The following is an 18,819-nucleotide window of genomic DNA, read 5'->3' as shown; positions in this document are numbered from 1 at the left end:
ATCTACATAGATACCCTCCAGAGGGCAGCCTCGTGCAACCATGACAAGTGGAGTGGGCGGGGCATCGTCATCAGCATTATCTGCGGCTGGAGAAGGAGGGGCGGGGGGAGCGAGCTGTGAGAGGTGCCACTACGTCCTGCCTCCCACAGCATCTCAGGAGCACTTGTGTTGCCTTTGAAATGCAGCAGCTGGAAAACAGCATCAAACAAGTGCCCTGGGGGAAGAAGTACAGAGGCCCTAGGGACCCCTTACAAAAGTTGTACCCACCCCTGCCTTCTCCCATCCCAGTGATTTCCCCGTTCCTGTTCCCTCCTGCTCTTCCCCCCTCTGCCTGCCCTAGAGTGCTCCCCCCACCCTGTCTGTAGTTCCCCCCGTCTGCCCTAGAGTGCTCCCCCAATCCTGTCTGCAGCTCCCCCGTCTGCCCTAGAGTGCTCCCCCCAATACTGTTTGCAGATCCGGCCCGCCTGCCCAGAGCGCTGCCCCCTCCCTCCGCCGGCAGCTCCCCCTCTGCCTGCCCTATATAGGCCGCTTTTTATTTGTATTGAAAAAGGCGCAGAGGCTCAAGCCTCCTTCTTTACTTGCATCACCCCCAGAGCTGCCGGGCTGGGGACTTCCAGGCTTAGACCAGCACAGCTGCAGAGCACTGTTACGCAACGGCTCTAATTAAACACGGCTCAAATCACGCTTCCCCGCCCGTCCCCCACCCCTCGACCCCGTCTCTAGGGGTTTCCCCTCCAGCTCCCCTTGCGCGGCTTCTCCCCATCGCCATACGGACTCCGCGGCGCGCCCACGTGCCAGGGGGCGGGGAGGCGGCGATGGCAGCGGGCAGCGGGTTATCTAAGCCGAGGCGGTGCCCGAGCCTGGCGGCGCGGCAGAGGCGGAGCCGGCCGGGGAGACCCCACCTCCGCCGAGGTGACAGGCGAGTACACCGGCTCCGGAGGGCGCCGCGCCTCATGCCCAGGCGGTGCCGCCCCAGGAGCGGAACCTCGCGGCCGCCATGCGGGATTACGACGATCTGATCTCCTTCCTGGGCGAGTGGGGCCCCTTCCAGCGCCTCGTCTTCTTCCTGCTCAGCGCCAGCATCGTCCCCAATGGCTTCAACGGCATGTCCGCCGTCTTCCTGGCTGGCACCCCCGAGCACCGCTGCCGCCTGCCCCCCGGCGCCAACCTGAGCCGCGAGTGGCTCGACGCCAGCATCCCCCGCGAGGTGCAGGGCGGCCGGGAGGGGCCCAGCAGGTGCCGCCGCTACCGCCTGGCCGCGCTGGCCAATTTCTCCGCGCTGGGGCTGCAGCCCGGCAGGGACGTGGACCTGAGTCAGCTGGAGCAGGAGAAGTGCCTGGACGGCTGGGAGTACAGCCGGGAGCTCTACCTCTCCACCATCGTCACCGAGGTGCGCCCGGGCCGGGGGGCCCGCTGGGGAGGGGGCGCTCGGGGCCAGGTGGGGATGGGGGTTGCTGGAGCGGGGGGCGCGGTGCCCATGTTGTGTAACTGCGCTCTCCTAAGGCAGCCAGTCCGCTCTCCAGCCCCGCCTCCCAGGTTTGCTTGGCGGTGGGTTTGCAAAACGGGTCTCCACATCCGTGCGGTGGCGGCTCGTCGCGCCCTGGACCTTCCGGGCTGTAGCTCAGCGGCGAGTTTAAAGTCTGCCGCGGGCGATCGCCTTCCCGCTTGCACGTCTCGGACACGTGCAGACGCTGGGTGTGTGCGGGACAGGGAGGGAGAGAGCGATCACGCCCCACACGCAGGAGAGGGACACTCTAGCGTGGCACGGGGAGCCTTTGCGTGCAAACTGCTGCCAGCTTCCTCCCCTCTCCCGGCACTGTGCTGATTTGTGGTCGGTAGTCAATGAGCGCCCTTTTTTTTTTTCAAGGTTTAAAAAAAACAACCAAGGCTTGGCTCCGTAGCCCCTTAGAGAGTAAAAAAAAATAACAATGTAGTAACTTTAGCTTTCGTGGGTTTAGCCCGCTTCAAGTGAGTGGAGCAAGAAGCACAGAGAGGTACAGAAAGGCAGGGGCGGAGAGGCGCCACGCTAGGTGGGCGCCAATTTAATCCCACTCCGCTCCCCCTGTCATCCTTCGGCTCGCCTGCTTCTCCTCCGCCCACCGCTAGCCCCACTCTCTATCTCCGCGGCGGGTTAGTGCCTGCGAGGGCGCGGCCCAAACTGGAGCGGTGGGGAAAGACCCGGTACAAGCTCTCTCTTCCCTCCCACCGTCGGGCTCAGCCATGCTCCAGATTTGGGGCCCTGCCATGCAGCAGCAGAGGGTGCAAGTTTTGCTTTTGCCCCATGGCACATAACACTCTCGCTATACCTCAGGTGCTGCAGGACTACTCCCTTTTTTTGAGGGGGGGGGGGAGTTACAGACTTAACAGGGCTACTCTCTGAGACTTTTAAATGAGTAGGTTTGCAGTGACACTTTAATGCTTTTTATTTCGATTAAATACATCCTCAAGAGTTTCGTTCTACAACAGGAGGAGGGTGAGCGCTGTTGTGGAGCATGAATGCATTGCAATAGTTAAAGGTGTCAGTCAGGTGTTTATATCCTAAAAATGTTTTCTTCTTCCTCCCCAGGATTTTATATCTTTGTCCTAAATATTTGGAGCTAAATTTTGGCATTATCACATTTCAGTCTAGAGTAAAGCCAGTAATAATGGTTTTTGATTACCCCAAAACAATTTTGAAGGTCACATCAGGACTTGATTTGGAATAAAACGTTATAACAATCTTGAGGCCACAAGAAATTATTTCTTGGAACAGGCTATTCTGGAGGCATTTTTTTAAAAAATTATTCATTCCTATTGTTAGTCCAAAGTAAAACTATGTGAAATCCTTGTAACTGTCCTCTTCCCCTTTCTCCATCCCACTTTATTCTGGCAGTTCAGCAAATGTTCTGATTCCTTGATATTATTGGCTTGATGTTGTTCTGATATCCCTTCTCCTGCTTGTAACTTTAGTAGAAAAAACAGAAAATTCGGGTGAAATCTTGTTCCCACTGAGGCTGATGATGCTTTTGGTAATGGCTTCAGTCGGGCCAGGATTTCATTTCATTGTTCGTTAAACACAGTGGCTATGTCTACACTGCCCCTTTTTCGGAAGGGGCATGCTAATTTTGAAAGTGGGAATAGGGAAATCCGTGGGGGATTTAAATAAACATGTCCGCTGCTTTTTTCCGGCTTGGGGAAAAGCCGGAAAAAAGCGTCTAGACTGGCCTGATCCTCCAGAATAAAGCCCTATTCCAGAGGATCTCTTATTCCTACTTTATACATTAAAGAAAACTTTTCCTTCAGAGGCAGAGCGCATTTGTCCTGGCTGTCATTGTTCTATGCTGTTATTTAGCTCTAATTTACTCCTATATGTCTTGTAAGAGCCCAGAAAGCAGTGGCAATGTCTGTAATGCTGCTAGACAATATTGAACTTCCAGGCTATGTATACACTGGCAGCTTCTTGTGCAAGAACTGTTTTGCAGAAGAGTTCTTGCTCAAAGTCTTCCACAAGAGCACATCTACATTGACGTGCTTTTGCGCAAGAGTGCCCATGGCAGTGTGGATGCTCTCTTGCATTAGAAAGCTCTGATGACACTTTAGCCATAGGGGTTTCTTGCACAAGAAATTCATGTTGCCTGTCTACACTGCCCTCTTGTGCAAGAGGGCTTTTCCTCGTAGGGAGAGGAATAACTCTTCCGGAAGAAGCCCTGTTTGCCGATGCTGTACTGTAAATTTACTTGCGCAAGAACGTGCGTGCAGTGTAGACACCCAGCAAGTTTTTGTGCAAGAACTGCTGTTCTTGCGCAAGAAGCCATCAGTGTGGATGTAGCCCCATAGTTTAGCAAATTCTCCAGTTTGGCACTAGGGATGTAAAATCTTGTTTAATTGGTTAACCAGTCAAATGTGGAACTTAACTACCTTTAACCAATTAAGGGGGGAGGGCATCCTGTAACCCTTCCCCTACACCGAGAATGGGCTGGAGTGGCCTCCCTGCTGTAGACAGAGACTGCTCTGGCCTGGCAGGAGTAGCTCCTGCTTGCAAATCCCCCCATGGCCCACTGAACAGGGGCTGTCTGTTCTGGATGCCAGGAGCAGCTCCTGTCTGTGATGCACCCAGGCAACCGTGGACAGGGGCTGGTCCAGATGCTGGTCCAGTCCACAGTGAGCAGCCCCCTTGCCCATTGGAGGCACTACCTGGTTTGTAAGTGGGAAGGAGAAAACAAACCCCTCCTGTTAGCCAGTGGCTAGGGTAGGGAGTGGTCTGTGAGCCCTATTGCACCCAAGTCTTTAACTGCTAGGACAAAGTCCCTTCGCAGTGAGCAGCCAGGGAGGCTGATGGGTGCCCCAAGGTGGTGCAGAGAGAGCTCATTACACCCGAGTCTTCGACTTCTAGGACAAAGGACTCTTTGCAGTGGGCAGCCAGGGAGGCTGACGGGCGCCCCAAGAGTCTGCCCCGTGGAGGTGGCACAACTCAATGCTCAGCTGTTACTGCATTTACCCCTGACCAGCTATGGTTCTTTTTTATTGTGTTTGGTTCTGTTACAGCAACAGGAGGAGTCAGGTTAAAGCTGAACAGTTACTATTTTATTGTTACAAGGCAAGCTTAGCTGTTAAATGCTACTGCTGTGTTACAGATGACACAGCCACTACAAAGACAGAAAATACAACAACAGTCACTTAAAGGTACCTTGGAACCCTTTTGGTTCCCTGAGCTCTTATTGAATGCGCACAGACACCTAGCAGGTATATTCTTACCCCTGTGATCCTTACTTCGGCGAAGGCAGCGTTTCTCTCCATTCCAATGGGAAGCAGACGAGACGAAGTCGTCCCTAAAGTCTCAGGGGTCCAAGACCACCTGACCAGCAGGTCTATGGGTGGATCCCCAATTAGAGTGGGGCACAGGGCCCCACTTTATACTCCTGTGGTCACGTAGTTGCTTCTCTTGTCATTAAAATGCCAATTAAGTTGGAACGTCTTTGTGATGCCCATTCCCACAGGGGGTCCAAAGCTTAATTTGCACCTGTGAGGTAGAGGTAACTAAATCATTAGTGCCAGACATTCTTTTTCCTCTTCCGGGACGGTGTGTAGACGTATCAATACTAGTACCAGCCAAGGGCAGCTCGAGGCCCCGATAGCCTTCTAGCCCAATTGCCTCTGTTATCTGGTTCCTGTCTAGCATCTAGGGCCATTGTTATTCCAGCACCTCTGGAGGCCCTGGAGCCTTTGAAGACAGAGTTTCGCTCTCAAGGATTCTCTCTTCCAAGGATGTTGGGGGAGGGGGTTCCTGTCTGGCTGCACCTTCGCAGATGTAGCCCCCAACTGAGAAGCAGGAAAAAAAAAAGCTCAAGTTCCAACCCCATGGGAGGGGGCAGATACTGATGTCCAGGGCTTATTTCCTGGCCTAGTGGATTTTGTGGGGCCCCCCAGACTGGGGTGAAGCCAAAAATAAAGGATTTTTCAGTGTGCAAGAGGGGTCTGTTGGGGAGCTGGCTGGGGGTTGAGGTGGGGTCTGAAAAGGAGTGAGGGAGAGTGCAGGAGCTGGTTGGAGGTGGGATCTGGGTGGGAGGTAGAGTTCAAGAATGGGCTGGGAGAGAGGATGCGGGGTCAGGAAGGGAGTGGGGGTGCAGGAGCAGGCTGGGGTGTGGGAGGGTGCAGAACTGGAATGAGGGTGCAGGAGTGGGGTGTGGAGAGGTTCTGGGGGTTGGAGGCACCTACCTGGTGCAGTTCGTGAGAGGGGCACAAGTGTCTTTGCCCAGCTCCAGGCAATGTCCTCCCCCCCCCCCCCCCCATTGGCTGGGATTCCCAACCATTGCAAGCAACAGGAAGTGGTGCCTGCAGGGAATGCTTCCCTGCAGTGCACAGAGCCACTTCCCCTGCCAGGCAGGGGAAGGATCTGGCTTGTGGCTTGCTTTGATTGACCCCTTAAGGCTCCATGCTCTCTTCCCCATGCAGAGGGGAGCCAATACTGGTGCCCCAGTCACGGTGCACCCTGCATGGCTACAGTGTCAATGCTGGCTTCCCAGTGTGGAGGAGCCCTGAGCCTCGTGGGTCAAATCAAGGTTCCTCACCCCTAGCAATTTCCTGAGCAATTTCCTGGAAGCCTTTGGTTGGATGGTCTTCTGAGTCTAGCTTACTCAGACTCAAAATCTTCAATCAGGCAGTATATTATGACAGAGCCGGCTTTAGGAAACGCGGGGCCCAATTCGAATAGTTTCGATAGGGCCCCGGCAACCGGGTTTTTTTTGTTGACCCAAAAAAAAACCACACAAATTTTGGTTGAGCAAAAAACTCCCCCTCCTGCAGCACACCCGGCACACTTCCAGGGTTAGGGCGTGGGGCCCGATTCGGGGGAATCTGGCGACTCGGCCTAAAGCTGGCCCTGTATGATGATACAGTACATTTAAAAATATTTCAGTTGTTAGAAACCGACAGGAGAGTATTTTTAAATTGGAATCACTCCTCCCTTTTGCCGCTTTAAAATGTCAGAAGAGAAACTGAGAGCTTTACTTTTTCTGTGTTTAGATTACCAATTACAAGAATTTGAAGTTTGTCTGTCTTGCCTTTGCTGGAGGAGATTTTGGATGTCTCTGTTGTGATTGTGTGTTCACTTGGCTTGCTCAGAAGGCTTCTTGTTAAATATGTGGCAAAAACTCTTCATAATGTCCCTTCGGGCAGGTCTACACTATGTGGGAAGGTCAGCTTAAGGTACACAATTCCAGCTACATAAGGTACGTCAACTCCAGCTACGTTATTTAAGTCGGACTACGGCACCATCCTCACTGCAGGTGTTTGACGGGAGAAACCTTCTGTCAACATCCCTTACTACTTGTGACAGCAATGGGTACCGGCATCAATGGGGATGCTCTTGGCATCCCCACTAAATCACCTCTCCCCACCCCCTGGCCGGTCAATGAGGTGTCTTGTTTTTTGCTTCTCACTTGTGTGTGGCTCCCAACTGATTTTTTTTTTTTCTCTGTGTAAGTGGCCTCTGACCCAAAAAAGGTTCTGCTGTAAGCCAACGCTAAATAAGTATGTTTCTTTAAAACCTTCCAGTATCAATGTAGATGTGCCCTGAAGTCACTGATGTTAAATAGATGTTAACAGAAAAAACAGATGAGCTGTAGTGTTATAATAACACCCAGAAGACCCAAACAGATTAGGCTCCCACTTGGATTGGCATGAGTGAACGGGCTGACTAAAATCCCTTTTTGGGTTAAATGCTTAGCTTGCAATCTCTTGATTTGTAGGATGTTGTAATTTCATTAATTATCTGGGCCAAGACCCTCAGGTATTTAAGTATCTAGCTCCTATTGAAATCAATGGGAATTACACACTTAAATTACACCTTTATAAAGGGAATTACACCTTGAGGAGCTGGATCCCAATTGTGATAATCCTTCAGGCTAGATGTGACCTGTATATCTAGTTAATGAGCTGTTTTTAAAGCAAGAAATGGTTTTATTTGCCGGGGGAGAGAAGAAAAGGATGCAAGTCTAACTCTTTTCCATTGCAGGTCTCCTCAGAAAGGGCCTTTTCCATCTTGGTAGACCTTCAACCTGACTTAAGTCAATCATTAATTCCCATTCTCAAGTACAGTGTGAGTGTGTGAAGTTATCTTAAACATTGTTTGTTAATATAAAACCTTAGTCCCTGGACGAGCCGAAGAGGCTGGTTGAACTGGGTGTGGGTACCAATAAATGGATGGGCAGGGATGGTGTCTGTAGACTTAGTTTGCCACAATTTGGGAATGGACAGTGAGGTATGGATCACTTCACTTGATGGATCACCTGTTCTGTAATTCCCAATGTGCTACCTAGCATTGGCCAATGTCAGAAAACAAGATATTGGGTTAGATCAGGTGGCCAATAATTTTTGACTGGAGGCCACTCCAGAATTTTTTGAAGTGGCCCTGGGCCGCCCCTGAAGGGGTGGGGCCTCAAATGGAAGGGGTGGGGCCAGGACACTTCCATGCTTCCCTGCCCACAGATCTTGATTGGTCTGTGGGTGGGGGAGTGTGTGAAATCTTTGCCCCCGCGTCCCCCAGAGAGACGCCAGCTGTTTTGAACAGCTGGTAGTTCCCTCTAGATGCCTGGTGGGAGGAGACTTTGCATGCTCCCCCACCCCTACTCTCAGATTAATCAGGGCCTGGGAGCCGGGGAGGGGGGGGGGGGGGAGAAGAAGCACACAAAGTCTGTCCCCACCCTGTGAGTGAGTGCCATGATTAGTCTCCTGCCAGCTGAGCAGCAGCTGGCAGTTGAAGACTTCGTGCTTCCTGACCCCAGGCCAATCAGGGCTTGGGGGGTGAGGGTAGCGCTCAGTCTCCTCCCACCCTGCCCCTGTCTTGCAAGGAGCACGTGGCACTTCTAAGCGCTGTGCACTCCTTGCAGGGCAGGGGGCAGAGTGGGATGAGACTTTGCATACTCTCCCCCCCCCCCCCACAGGCCCTGCTTGGCCTGGGCATGGGGGAGCTCAAAGTCTCTTGCTCCCTGCCCTCTGCCACATCATGGCAGGGGAATGGCAGGACCTCTGCAGGCCAGATCAACCCACTTGGCAGATGGGATCCAGCTCACAGAAGCCCTTTTGCCCACCCCTGGGCTAGATGGATCTTTGGAGCTACCCAGTATAGCCATTCTTATGGGCACCATTTGGCTAGCTACCCTGTCCTGCATCAAGGATTAGTACCCCATAAATCTATCATCTGTCACTCTGTAATGAAAACCTTTTTCCAAGTGGAGAACACTCACAAGTGTTTGTGGTCACTTGTTTTACCCTTCCTGCAAGTATCGTGCAGTATGGTTTGCCAGGAAAATGACTTGAAGAACTAGCAGTGCTGAAGCAATCTTCCTCTTATTGAGGACAGAAGAAGTAGAATGGTAATGAGAGCTAGATTCCTTGCAGTTCCAGGCAGCCATTGACTTCCCTCAGCTTGTTACAGATTTCAATGTGCATGTCAGCACTGTTAAGAAGAAAACTGGGAAATACAGTGACAAGAAACCTGGCATCAAAGCTTTCTCAGTTCTCTCAGCTTCGTTACCAAAAAAGGTTTTTTATTATCTTGTGGGAGTGGGACTAGTGCCACATAGGCATTTATTTGAGTGTTCCAGGTGTTGAGACAATGGTAAAGGATAATTGTTCTCTCTAACACTGAACGGCTGTGTCTACACTGGCATGAATTTCTGGAAATGCTTAAAATGGAATACTATTCTGTTTTCAGTTCCTTTCGGAAAAGGAAAGGAGCGTCTACACTGGCAGGCTGCTTTTCTGGAAAAGCCCTTTTTCCGGAAAAGCATCTGTGGCCAATGTAGATGTGCTTTTTTCCGGAAAAGAGCCCCAATTGCCATTTTCGCGATCGGGGCTTTTTTCCGGAAAAGACTACTGGGCTATCTACACTGGCCCTTTTCTGGAACAGTGTTCCGGAATAAGGACTTATGCCCAAGCGGGAGCAGAATAGTTTTTCCGGAATAGCGGCTGATTTTGTACAGTAGAGCATTGTTGCTTTTCTGGAAATTCAAGGGCCAGTGTAGACAGCTCGCAGCCTATTCTGGAAAAGCGGCTGATTTTCCGGAATAAGTGGCCCAGTGTAGACACGGCCAACAAGTATAAGAAAACATCCCCCCCACCACCCTGGCAAAGCTACTTTACCAGCCTCTTGGCTTTTCTCAGCCTCTTTCTGAATGGCTTCCTGTTACCAAGTTAAAGAAATAATGCACATCTTCAAACCAGTCGGTGGTGGTGGTAATGTTGGAGTCTTGCTGCTTCAAAACGTGATTGACTTCAGTATTAGTGATGTTCCTTTCTGTGAATTGAAGGGATGGAGAGTTACACTTGATAATTTGCATCATTGTCACTATTACACAGAACCCCACCCCTACCTCCAAGCAGTGTTCCCTGTAAGCTGAGTTCTTGGGTGGCCTCCCAGGAGAGATTCAAATGCTGCCCAGCTAATTAGCAGAGTACCCACAGTCAGCAGTCTGCATTTCTATTGGTGGAGCACATCTTTGCATGGCTTGGTGCACGTAACAATTTATTCTGCACATGGATGGAAAAAAGTTATGGAAACAAGGGCCCCAACCCTTAGGATTTACAGGGTAAGAATTGTCCAATTAATACTACTCTTACACTTGCTTTGACAAATCAGAGTAGAGTGAGTGCAAGAAAGATTTTACATGTTTTTCCCTACAAGCTGTTTGGAAAGAGTTCAGTTTATTTGTGGGAGCCTGTTTGTTCCCATACAAGCGGCCTTTAAATATTGAAAAGCTTCAGACATCCTTTTGCCATGCAGTTTGAGCCCATGACAAATTCCAAATCTGTTATGGGACATGAAACTACACTGTTAATTTACCAGTAGGGATGCTGCAGTACTATCCTTAAACTAAGAAGTTGCCAGATGACAGTAGTACCATAGGGACTGAATGCAGAATGGTGATTCAGATTATATAGTCGTGTTGCAATTTAGGGGTAAATGAGGAGGGGCTGCTACTGGGATGGCCTGTGAACAAGTAGAGAGGGAGTGGAATACGATAAGTGTTCTTCTGAGTGCTCGCGCTCTCTCTCTCTCTCTCTCTCTCTATATCTATATCTATATCTATATCTATATCTATAATCGTACAGTAACAATCAATTCCATTAATGTAATGAGATGCACAACATTAGTTCAGATAAATGGAGCTGCTGTTAGGCAATGAAATCTAAGCTCCTGTACATTAAGAAAAAACCCTTAAACAACAAATGCTCTAGTAGCACTTGAAAGACTAACAAAACATGTTGATGGTATCATGAGCTTTCATGGGCACAACCCACTTTTTCAGATAACTGGAGTGTTGGAAGTCCAGATCCAAGAATAAATAAGGGAAGGAGTGGGGTTGGGAGAGGGGAAAAAATTGAAGGGGAGGAAGAAAAAAAGACGCAGATAAGTTTCAGAGGTATAGCTGAGTGAGTCTGTAACAGGAAAAACTTCAACAATTAGTCTAGTAGCATCTGAAAGACTAAATAGTTAAGAGGCTGATAAGAACCATTAGTTAGCAATTGGAAAAGATGACCAACACCAGTTTCTACCCAGACATCAAGAACCATTAGCACCTTCGTTGGTTGGTTGATAATGTGGGAGCCATCCAATATCATGATTCAGACCATTAGTATAAGAATTAAACTTGTGCATGAAGTTAAACTCCAATCCTTCTCTGTGTATTTGGCTTGTGGAATTGGTCTGAAACAAAACAGCAACTTGGAGATCCATTAATGAGTGTCTATGAAGATTATAGTGTTCTCCAACAGGTTTGTGTATGTTGCCTTTTTGGATATCTGAATTGTGTCCATTAATTCTTTCCTGTAGAGACTGTCCAGTTTGGCCGATATGCATTGCTGGCATTTGACGGCATAGATCGCAGTAGTGGATGTGCAGTTAAATGAGCCTCTGATTTGGTGGCTGATGTGGTTGGGTCCAGCGATGAAAATGCTTGTATAGATGTGTGGGCAGAGTTGGCACTGGTGGGTTCCTGTATGCTTATGATGTAGCTGTGTTGCGTGGTTACCATAAAGAATTTGTTTCATGTTGGGGGATTGTCTGTAAGCGAGAATTGGCCTTTCCCCCCCAAAGCCTCTGAGACTGAGGGGTCATTTTCCAAGATAGGTTGTAGATTTTTGAAAATGCATTAGAGGGGTTTAAGTTGTAGACTGTAGGTGGAATTCTGTTTTCTCTTTTGGGCCTGTCTTGAAAGAGTTCATGTCTGGGTACTTTATTTGCTCTGTCAATCTGTTTTTTCACTGCTCCATGTCGGGATTTCAGTTTTAAGAATGCTCTCTATAGATCCTATAGGTTTTTGTCTCTGCAGGATTGGAGCATATCTGGTTGTGTTGGATGTAAGCAGGGGCTAAACTACTGCTTGCAATCAGCCAGCAGTCCTGGGGGTGGCTATGTTCACTCAAACTGTTTAGCCTTGCAAGATAAGTAACTGTTATGTAAATATAGCTCCTGCTGGGATGGAGAAGGAATCCGGGGTGTGGTTATGTAAATCCATTTCAGCCAGGGCTGATGGAGGATTTGTTGTTAGAATGGAATGTGATGTACTGTAACTAATTTGGGGTGTTGTGGGGTTACAAATCATGCTACCCCTAAATGTGGGAACTGTAAAATATGACACCAGTGGTGGCAGGAGAGACACCATCAGGCTACGTCTACACTGGCACCCTTTTCCAGAAATGCTTAAAATGGAACAGTTTTCCGTTATAAGTATTTCCGGAAAAAGCATGTCTACATTGGCAGGATGCTTTTCCGGAAAAGCGCTTTTTCTGGAAAAGCATCCATGGCCAATGAAGATGCGCTTTTCCGCAAAAAAGCTCTGATCGTCATTTTTGCGATCGGGGCTTTTTTGCGGAAAAGTCTACTGTGCTGTCTACACTGGCCCTTTTCCGGAACAGTTTTTCCGGAAAAGGACTTTTGCCCGAATGGGAGCAGCATAGTTTTTTCCGGGAAAAAACACTGACAATTTTACAGTAGATCGTCAGTGCTTTTCCGGAAATTCAAGGGGCCAATGTAGACAGCTGGCAAGTTATTCCGGAAAACCAGCCGCTTTTCCGGAATAAGTGGCCCAGTGTAGACACAGCCTCATTGTAAGAAGTCTCAGATGAACAAGCCTCCTCCTTCCAGAGTTGAGTGAACTGAGTTGGGGGAAAAGGGCTTGAGCCAGCCTGCTTCATGCCTGCCAAGTATGAGCTGTAAGATTGGTTCAACCTGCCTTTTCCCCCCCCCCCCCCCTTGTTTTAAGGATAGACCTAAAGCAGACTCCATCAAGAGTCTTTTGGCTAGTTCAGTGGAAGCTGGATTCTTTTGCCAGCCTAGGTGGTGGCTAAAGAGTTGAAATCACTAAGAGCTGAAGTCACTGGTTTGGCCTGGAGCCAGACCCATTACAGCTAGCAAGATTGCTGGCAGGAACGACTGGCGGGTGGCCGGTAGGAGCGGCGGTAGGAGCGGCTGGCAGGAATGGCTGGTAGAAGTGACTGGTAGACGTGGTAGCAGGCAGTGCAGGCAGACCACAGGAGCAGCACAAAGGTGGCATGGCCTCAGACTCAATGAGTGGAGTCATCAGGATGATGTGTCAGGGTCTGTACTGACAGGACAAAGCTGTTAGTAGGGCGTTTGAAGTGGGGTATGGAGAAAGTTTGGGTAAATGAATGGAACCCTTACGTTGTTGGACTAGTGAGCCTGAGGGGCAAAGGACATTGCAAAATCCATTTGAGCTGGGACGGTTACTCGTGGGGGGGGGGGGGGGGTAGGAACTGTGTCTGTGGTATTTTCCCAAGCTAATGCCATGTAACTTCTCTCTATCTTTCATTAAACGTTTCTTTTCTACACTTAGACTCTGTGCTTGCAAGTGGGGAAGCATCGCCTCTCAGGGGTGTATGAATTTCCCAGGCTACTGGATGGGGGCTTGAGCCTGTTCTGTGTGAGATGGATGAAAAGGGACCTCTAGATATTGAAACCAGCCCTGGCTGCTGCTGGCACTACCTGGCAGAAGGGTTACACTTAGGACTTGGCTGTATACAGTAGATTGAGACGTGTATAGGAGGGAAGCTAGAGGCAAGAAGGTAAGTGTAGCGATTGGTGGGTTTCCAGTATATGGTGGTGGAAATTTGTTCATCGTTTAATTGTACTGTAGTGTCAAGGAAGTGGATTTCTTGGGTGGATTGATCCAGGCTGTGGTTAAGACCAGGTAACACTTCAGTTAATTGAAGGCCCTCAGTAATTTCATTATCTAATATGGATGCTATTAAACTGTTTGACATTGTTATAAGGTTTTTTTATGAAAAGGCTCATTAAATCCTAGTATATAAGTCATAACTAAAATCTTAATTTTCTTTCCCTTGCTAAATGCTCCTGGAAAAGAGAACATCCCACAGATTTCCTGAAACTGATCAAAACTTTGAGTGAGAGCAGATTTCACATGAGATTGTCTGCTTATCATTCACATTCTCGTGGTGCATGTCAACAGTGGAAGAACTTTGAGGCTCTGTTCTGCCTGTGTACATGGTCAGTGTTCAGTCACTTGGCCCTATCACTGTCATTCTCACAACTGTTTCTCTTTCTGCCTGCTGGCTGTCTCTTCACACACCTATCCCTTTTCAGACCGTTCCTTAGCCACTGCATTCCTAATCAGGGAATTCCTCACCACATGGCTTAGCTTCTGATCTGGCCTTCTCAGTTAGCCTGGGCCATTGCCTTGGGTGGCGGTTTCTTTATTGTTTTCAGCTCTCTACATAAAAGGGACTAACTACTCCTTTTGAACTTGAAAGGATGCTTAGGAAGCAGTTTGCAGGCCTCTCTGTTCTATAGATCACTCACTCACTTGATGGCAGCTCTTAACACCTTCCAGCAAAACAACATTCCCTTCTCAGCTCTGCCCATCTCCCAGACAGAAATAATTTAACAAATTAATATTTAAACAAGCTTAATTATTGCCAAATTAGTTTTACTCCCATCTAAATCTACTTGGAATTTTCTTTCTTTTTCCTGTCTGAGCTCTTTCAGCCAGCTGCAAAAGGCAGCTTTCAGCAGAGGCCTGTGAGGAGTATCTAGAAGCAACTTAGGTAGGGGTGACAATTTTTGTAAGGGGGGCCACTTCACCAATTTTGGTAGTGGTCACAGACCAGCCTGGAAGGGGTGGGGCCTCGGGCAGAGGGGCGTGCCCCTAACAAGAGGGGAGACTTTGCGCACTCCCCTGTGGGGCAAGGAAGCATGTGAGGTCTCTCTGCTCCACCCTACTAGGGGCACGCAGATGGAACCACCTGCCGTTTTGATCCACTGGCAGTTCCCTCTGGTGCTGCACACCCCTGGTGGGGGGAGGAGACTGCACATGCTCTCCCTCCCTGGTCTTGATTGTCCTAGAGGTAGGGGCGCAGCAGCAGGCCATGGGCCAGATCAACTGACTTGGCCTAGTGGTTCCCATCTTTTGTGATACTAGGGACCAGCAAACCCATTCACAAACTTCTGGCGGATCGGTTACATTTTTATTTGTAGATCCTTCGCATATTAATTATTTGCACAAATAATAATGTTGTTGGTCCGCCAAAAGCCCCAGCTTCCAGAGTCCCTCAGTGCCAGCCCTAACCCCCAGGGTCCCCCCTACCCTTCCACTACTCCCCAGGGCCAGCCACTGACCCCAGAGTTCGCTGCACCCAGCCCCCTTTGTGCCAGCCTCCTGCCCTCAAAGCCCCACAGTGCCACCCCGTTTCCAGAGCCCAGCTGCACTGAACCCTCCAGAACCTCCCCAGTGCCAGCCCCCAATATTAGCCCTGTCCCCAAAGCACCCTAGTGCCAGCCCTGCCTCCATAGCATCCCCCACTGTTAGCCCAATCCCCCTTCCCCAGAAACTCCCAACACTAGCCCCACCCCCAGAACTCCGTGTCACCTCTCACCTAGCCCTGCGCTGCCTCACAACCACCAGGTGAGTGCTGTTGCCCGGGTTGCGGCTATTCTAAGGCTGCTGTGCTGGGCTCCACAAACCCCCCCCTGCTATGCAGCAAAGTGCTCTTCTGCTGCCAAGAAGAGACCCCACCTCTGCTCTGCCAGGCCTGGTGACCACCTAACCCCCAACTTACGCACGGGATCGGCGGTGGACAGGTGGACGTTTCTGGCGGCTCTAGAGTTCCTCCCCAGGCCAGAACTCTAATGGGCGCCTAGAGGTGCAGGGTTGCTCAGCCCATGTGTGTCATGGACTTGTGGCACTCACCCGACTGCTGGCTGGTACTAGCCCCCCCCGACACCTGCTGGTTTGATCAGGGAACCCAGCTTCACCCTCTCCCCCCCCCCCCCCCCCCAACTTCGACCACTACTGGTCATTGCGATGCCCTGAGATATTGGGAAGCGGCCAGACACATGATCCAAGCTGGAGCCAGCAGGGGAGACCCTGTGGGGGAAGCTGGGCCCCGCCAGAGGGGCAGAAATTGCGGACACGCAGTGCAGCTCCCCCGGGCCTCTAACCTGATTCTCCTCGGTATCAATAAAGGCCAGGATGCTCATGGCCGCAAAGGCTCCACTCCCTAGTCCCAAACACGCCGCCCGCAATGGAAAGGATATGTGGTAGCCGCTCACCACGCAGCCCTGCTGGCCAGGCCACGTGGCTGCCACCAGAGCTAGAACCGCACACTGGGACAAGTCTGCAGTGCCACTTGCTGTGGGAGGAGAACTTTTAGTGCACACACAGGTGTGCACCAGTGGGTGGCGCTCATTAGCAGCTGTGGGTGTGGCCTAGCAGAGTGCCATGGCCCGGCAGGCAAGGGTTGGCATCCAGCCCACCAGTACGTGGACCAACAGCTGGGAACCCACGAGCCGTATCTAGCCCACCCCTGAACTTAGGTCTGGTGTTGCAATGTGACTGCTCAGACCTGGGCTAGGTTAATCCAAGTGCTCAGACCTGGGTGCCAATCACCCCAGTTAACTCTACAGTAAAGACATTCCTAGAGCAAACCACCACTTTGAACTGATTCTGTGAACAAATAGGAAGTCAGTGTATGTTTTGGACAGCTGATATAACAGGAGTATCCTGTAAAACACTTTCATTCTCAGCCTGTCCTGAGGGGAGCACTGTTTCTTTGAAATTAGTTAGCACCTTGCTTTTTACATTGACCTCACTGTCCATGTACATAATTCCCAGCTGTGCATTATTGAAATGGGAACTTTTGCTCAGCATAATACAATTTCATCAGTCTAATTGTAGCAGTGGCCAGAGTTGAAAATCTTCCGAATAAATAGCAGACTATACAAAGCACTACAGTTCTAATGTACCTGCAGAGATTACTTGCTCAGCTGATTTTTTTTTTTTTTTTTTTTTTTTTTTCCCCTCAATGATGCTTTTAAGATAGATTTCATGAGATCTTCCCAATGCTGGTAGTGGCAGTACAGTGAAGAGTACAATATTTAATGTCTTTGCCATTAGGTGAGGATAATCTCACTAGTACATGTGGTGTAGTACACGTGAAATGTATTAACTGCAGACTTTCTACAGGCATGAGAACCAGTGGCTATTTTTGAGTTTCATTTGAGCTGCCTGCTGTTGATCTCCATTCTTATTCTTTGATATGATAGCTGCGTTCTTGAGATGTATAGGCTCGTCCTTTTAAACAGCTGTTACTTTAGTATGATCTGGATGGATTTTCAAGACATTTGTACAGGTTGGATCTCCCTGGTCCGGCACCCTTGGGAACTGACTGGTCCCAAATGTAGGGATTTGCAGGACCCGGGGAGATCCCTCCCCACGAGGCTTGTGCTGAATGTTGCCCCCTGGCTAGGGCTCCAGTCCAGCCTTGCTGCTGCCTTTCTGGTCATGGCTCCCCAGGCTAGGGCTCCCTGGCCATCACCACTGGGGCCAGAGTTCCACAGCCACTGCTGGCCTCCCGATACTGCCCAGCCACTGGAGCCAAAACTCTCTGTTGTGCCACCAGCCTCTTTAACTTCCCAACGGGGCAGCTCCCGTTGGAGTTGCCGCTCCCCCACCCCCGCCCTGGTCACACTCCTGCCCTGCGGCTAGGCCTCCCTATACCTGTGCTCCGTGGTCCAGGCATGTCTGTGGTCCTGCCAGACCAGAGAGTCCTGGTTAAGGGAGGTAGTGTAGTTTCCTGCTAAGTTTCATGGTCTCTGCACTATGAGATGTGAGGCTAAGCCCTGTAGCACCCTGGAACACTGAAGAAAGTTCATCAGTAATTTCTGATAGAGCACCAGAATAAAGGGTTCAGAGGGGTAGCCGAGTTAGTCTGTAACTGGAAAAACTTAAACAATGAATAGTCTAGCAGTGTTTCCAGAATAAAGGATATGTGGGAAAGCTGGTTGGATAATCTCCTAAAAGGGCACTGTCACTTTTAGCAATAAAACTTATCCCTGCTATTTGGAGAGGTAATTGGTTTGCAAACCTGTGAGTCTTAAATTGTCACCTATTACCACTGTCAGTCAGTCAATTCACAAATCCAGTGTGCCTTTGCTAGCAATGTAGTAATCAAATTTAATGTACAGGCAGTCCCCAAGTTACGCGGACCCGACTTATGTCGGATCCGCAGTTACGAACGGGGATTTTCTCACCCCGGAGGACTGGAGCAGCAGGACGCCTGGTCCCCCCGCCTGCCACCTCCGGGGCGAGAAAAGCTGCTCCCCGTCTCCCTGGTCTGCTGGGGGAGCCAGCAGACCAGGGAGACGGGGAGCAAAGCCGCGGAGGACCCGGGCCGGACCCGCGGCGCTTCCAGCTGATCTGGAAGCGCCGGGCTTTGCTCAGCGTCTCCCTGGTCTGCTGGGGGGGGGACGCAGCTAGTGCCCCCCTCCCCAGCAGACCAGGGAGACGTGGAGCAGAGCCCGGGGCCTGTGGTAGAGCAGGTGGGGCGCTGCCGGTTGGTCCCACAGCACTGCTCCTAGGCGCTACTGGACCAACCCGGCAGCACCCCAGCTGCTCTGCCCCAGGCGTCCTGATTCAGCCACTGCTGATCAGTTTCAGCAGTGGCTGAATCAGGATGCCTGGGGCAGAGCAGCTGGGGTGCTGCTGGGTTGGTCCAGTAGCGCCTAGGAGCGGCTGCACTACTGGACCAACCCAGCAGCACCCGAGCTGCTCTGCCCCAGGCGTCCCCAAGTTAGCCGTTGCTGAAACTGACCAGCGGCTGACTACAGGAAGCCGGAGGCAGAGTTGCTCTGCCCCGGGCTTCCTGGAATCAGCTGCTGATCAGTTTCAGCAGCGGCTGAATCTGGATGCCAGTTCCGACTTGCATACGGATTCAACTTAAGAACAAACCTACAGTCCCTATCTTGTACGTAATCCAGGGACTACCTGTATTTGGCTATCATGGATGTAGTCTCTTGCCTAAATA

At 50.4% G+C, this 18,819-nt stretch overlaps 1 protein-coding gene across 1 annotated transcript in view; it reads left to right on the top strand.

The window, feature by feature from the left end:
- The first annotated feature begins 381 nt into the window (after positions 1-381).
- SLC22A4 (solute carrier family 22 member 4) overlaps positions 382-18,819 on the top strand; it is an 84,774-nt gene continuing 66,336 nt past the window's right edge. The window contains exon 1 of the mRNA XM_075900352.1: positions 382-1,390. Coding sequence (XP_075756467.1) covers positions 998-1,390 — 393 coding nt within the window. The 5' untranslated portion in view covers positions 382-997. The remainder of the gene's footprint in view (positions 1,391-18,819) is intronic.

The sequence above is a fragment of the Pelodiscus sinensis genome, chromosome 17 (assembly GCF_049634645.1).
Source record: "Pelodiscus sinensis isolate JC-2024 chromosome 17, ASM4963464v1, whole genome shotgun sequence".
Taxonomy (NCBI): domain Eukaryota; kingdom Metazoa; phylum Chordata; order Testudines; family Trionychidae; genus Pelodiscus; species Pelodiscus sinensis.
Note: the sequence above shows the minus strand (reverse complement) of the source record. Positions and strands in the feature narration are given on the sequence as shown.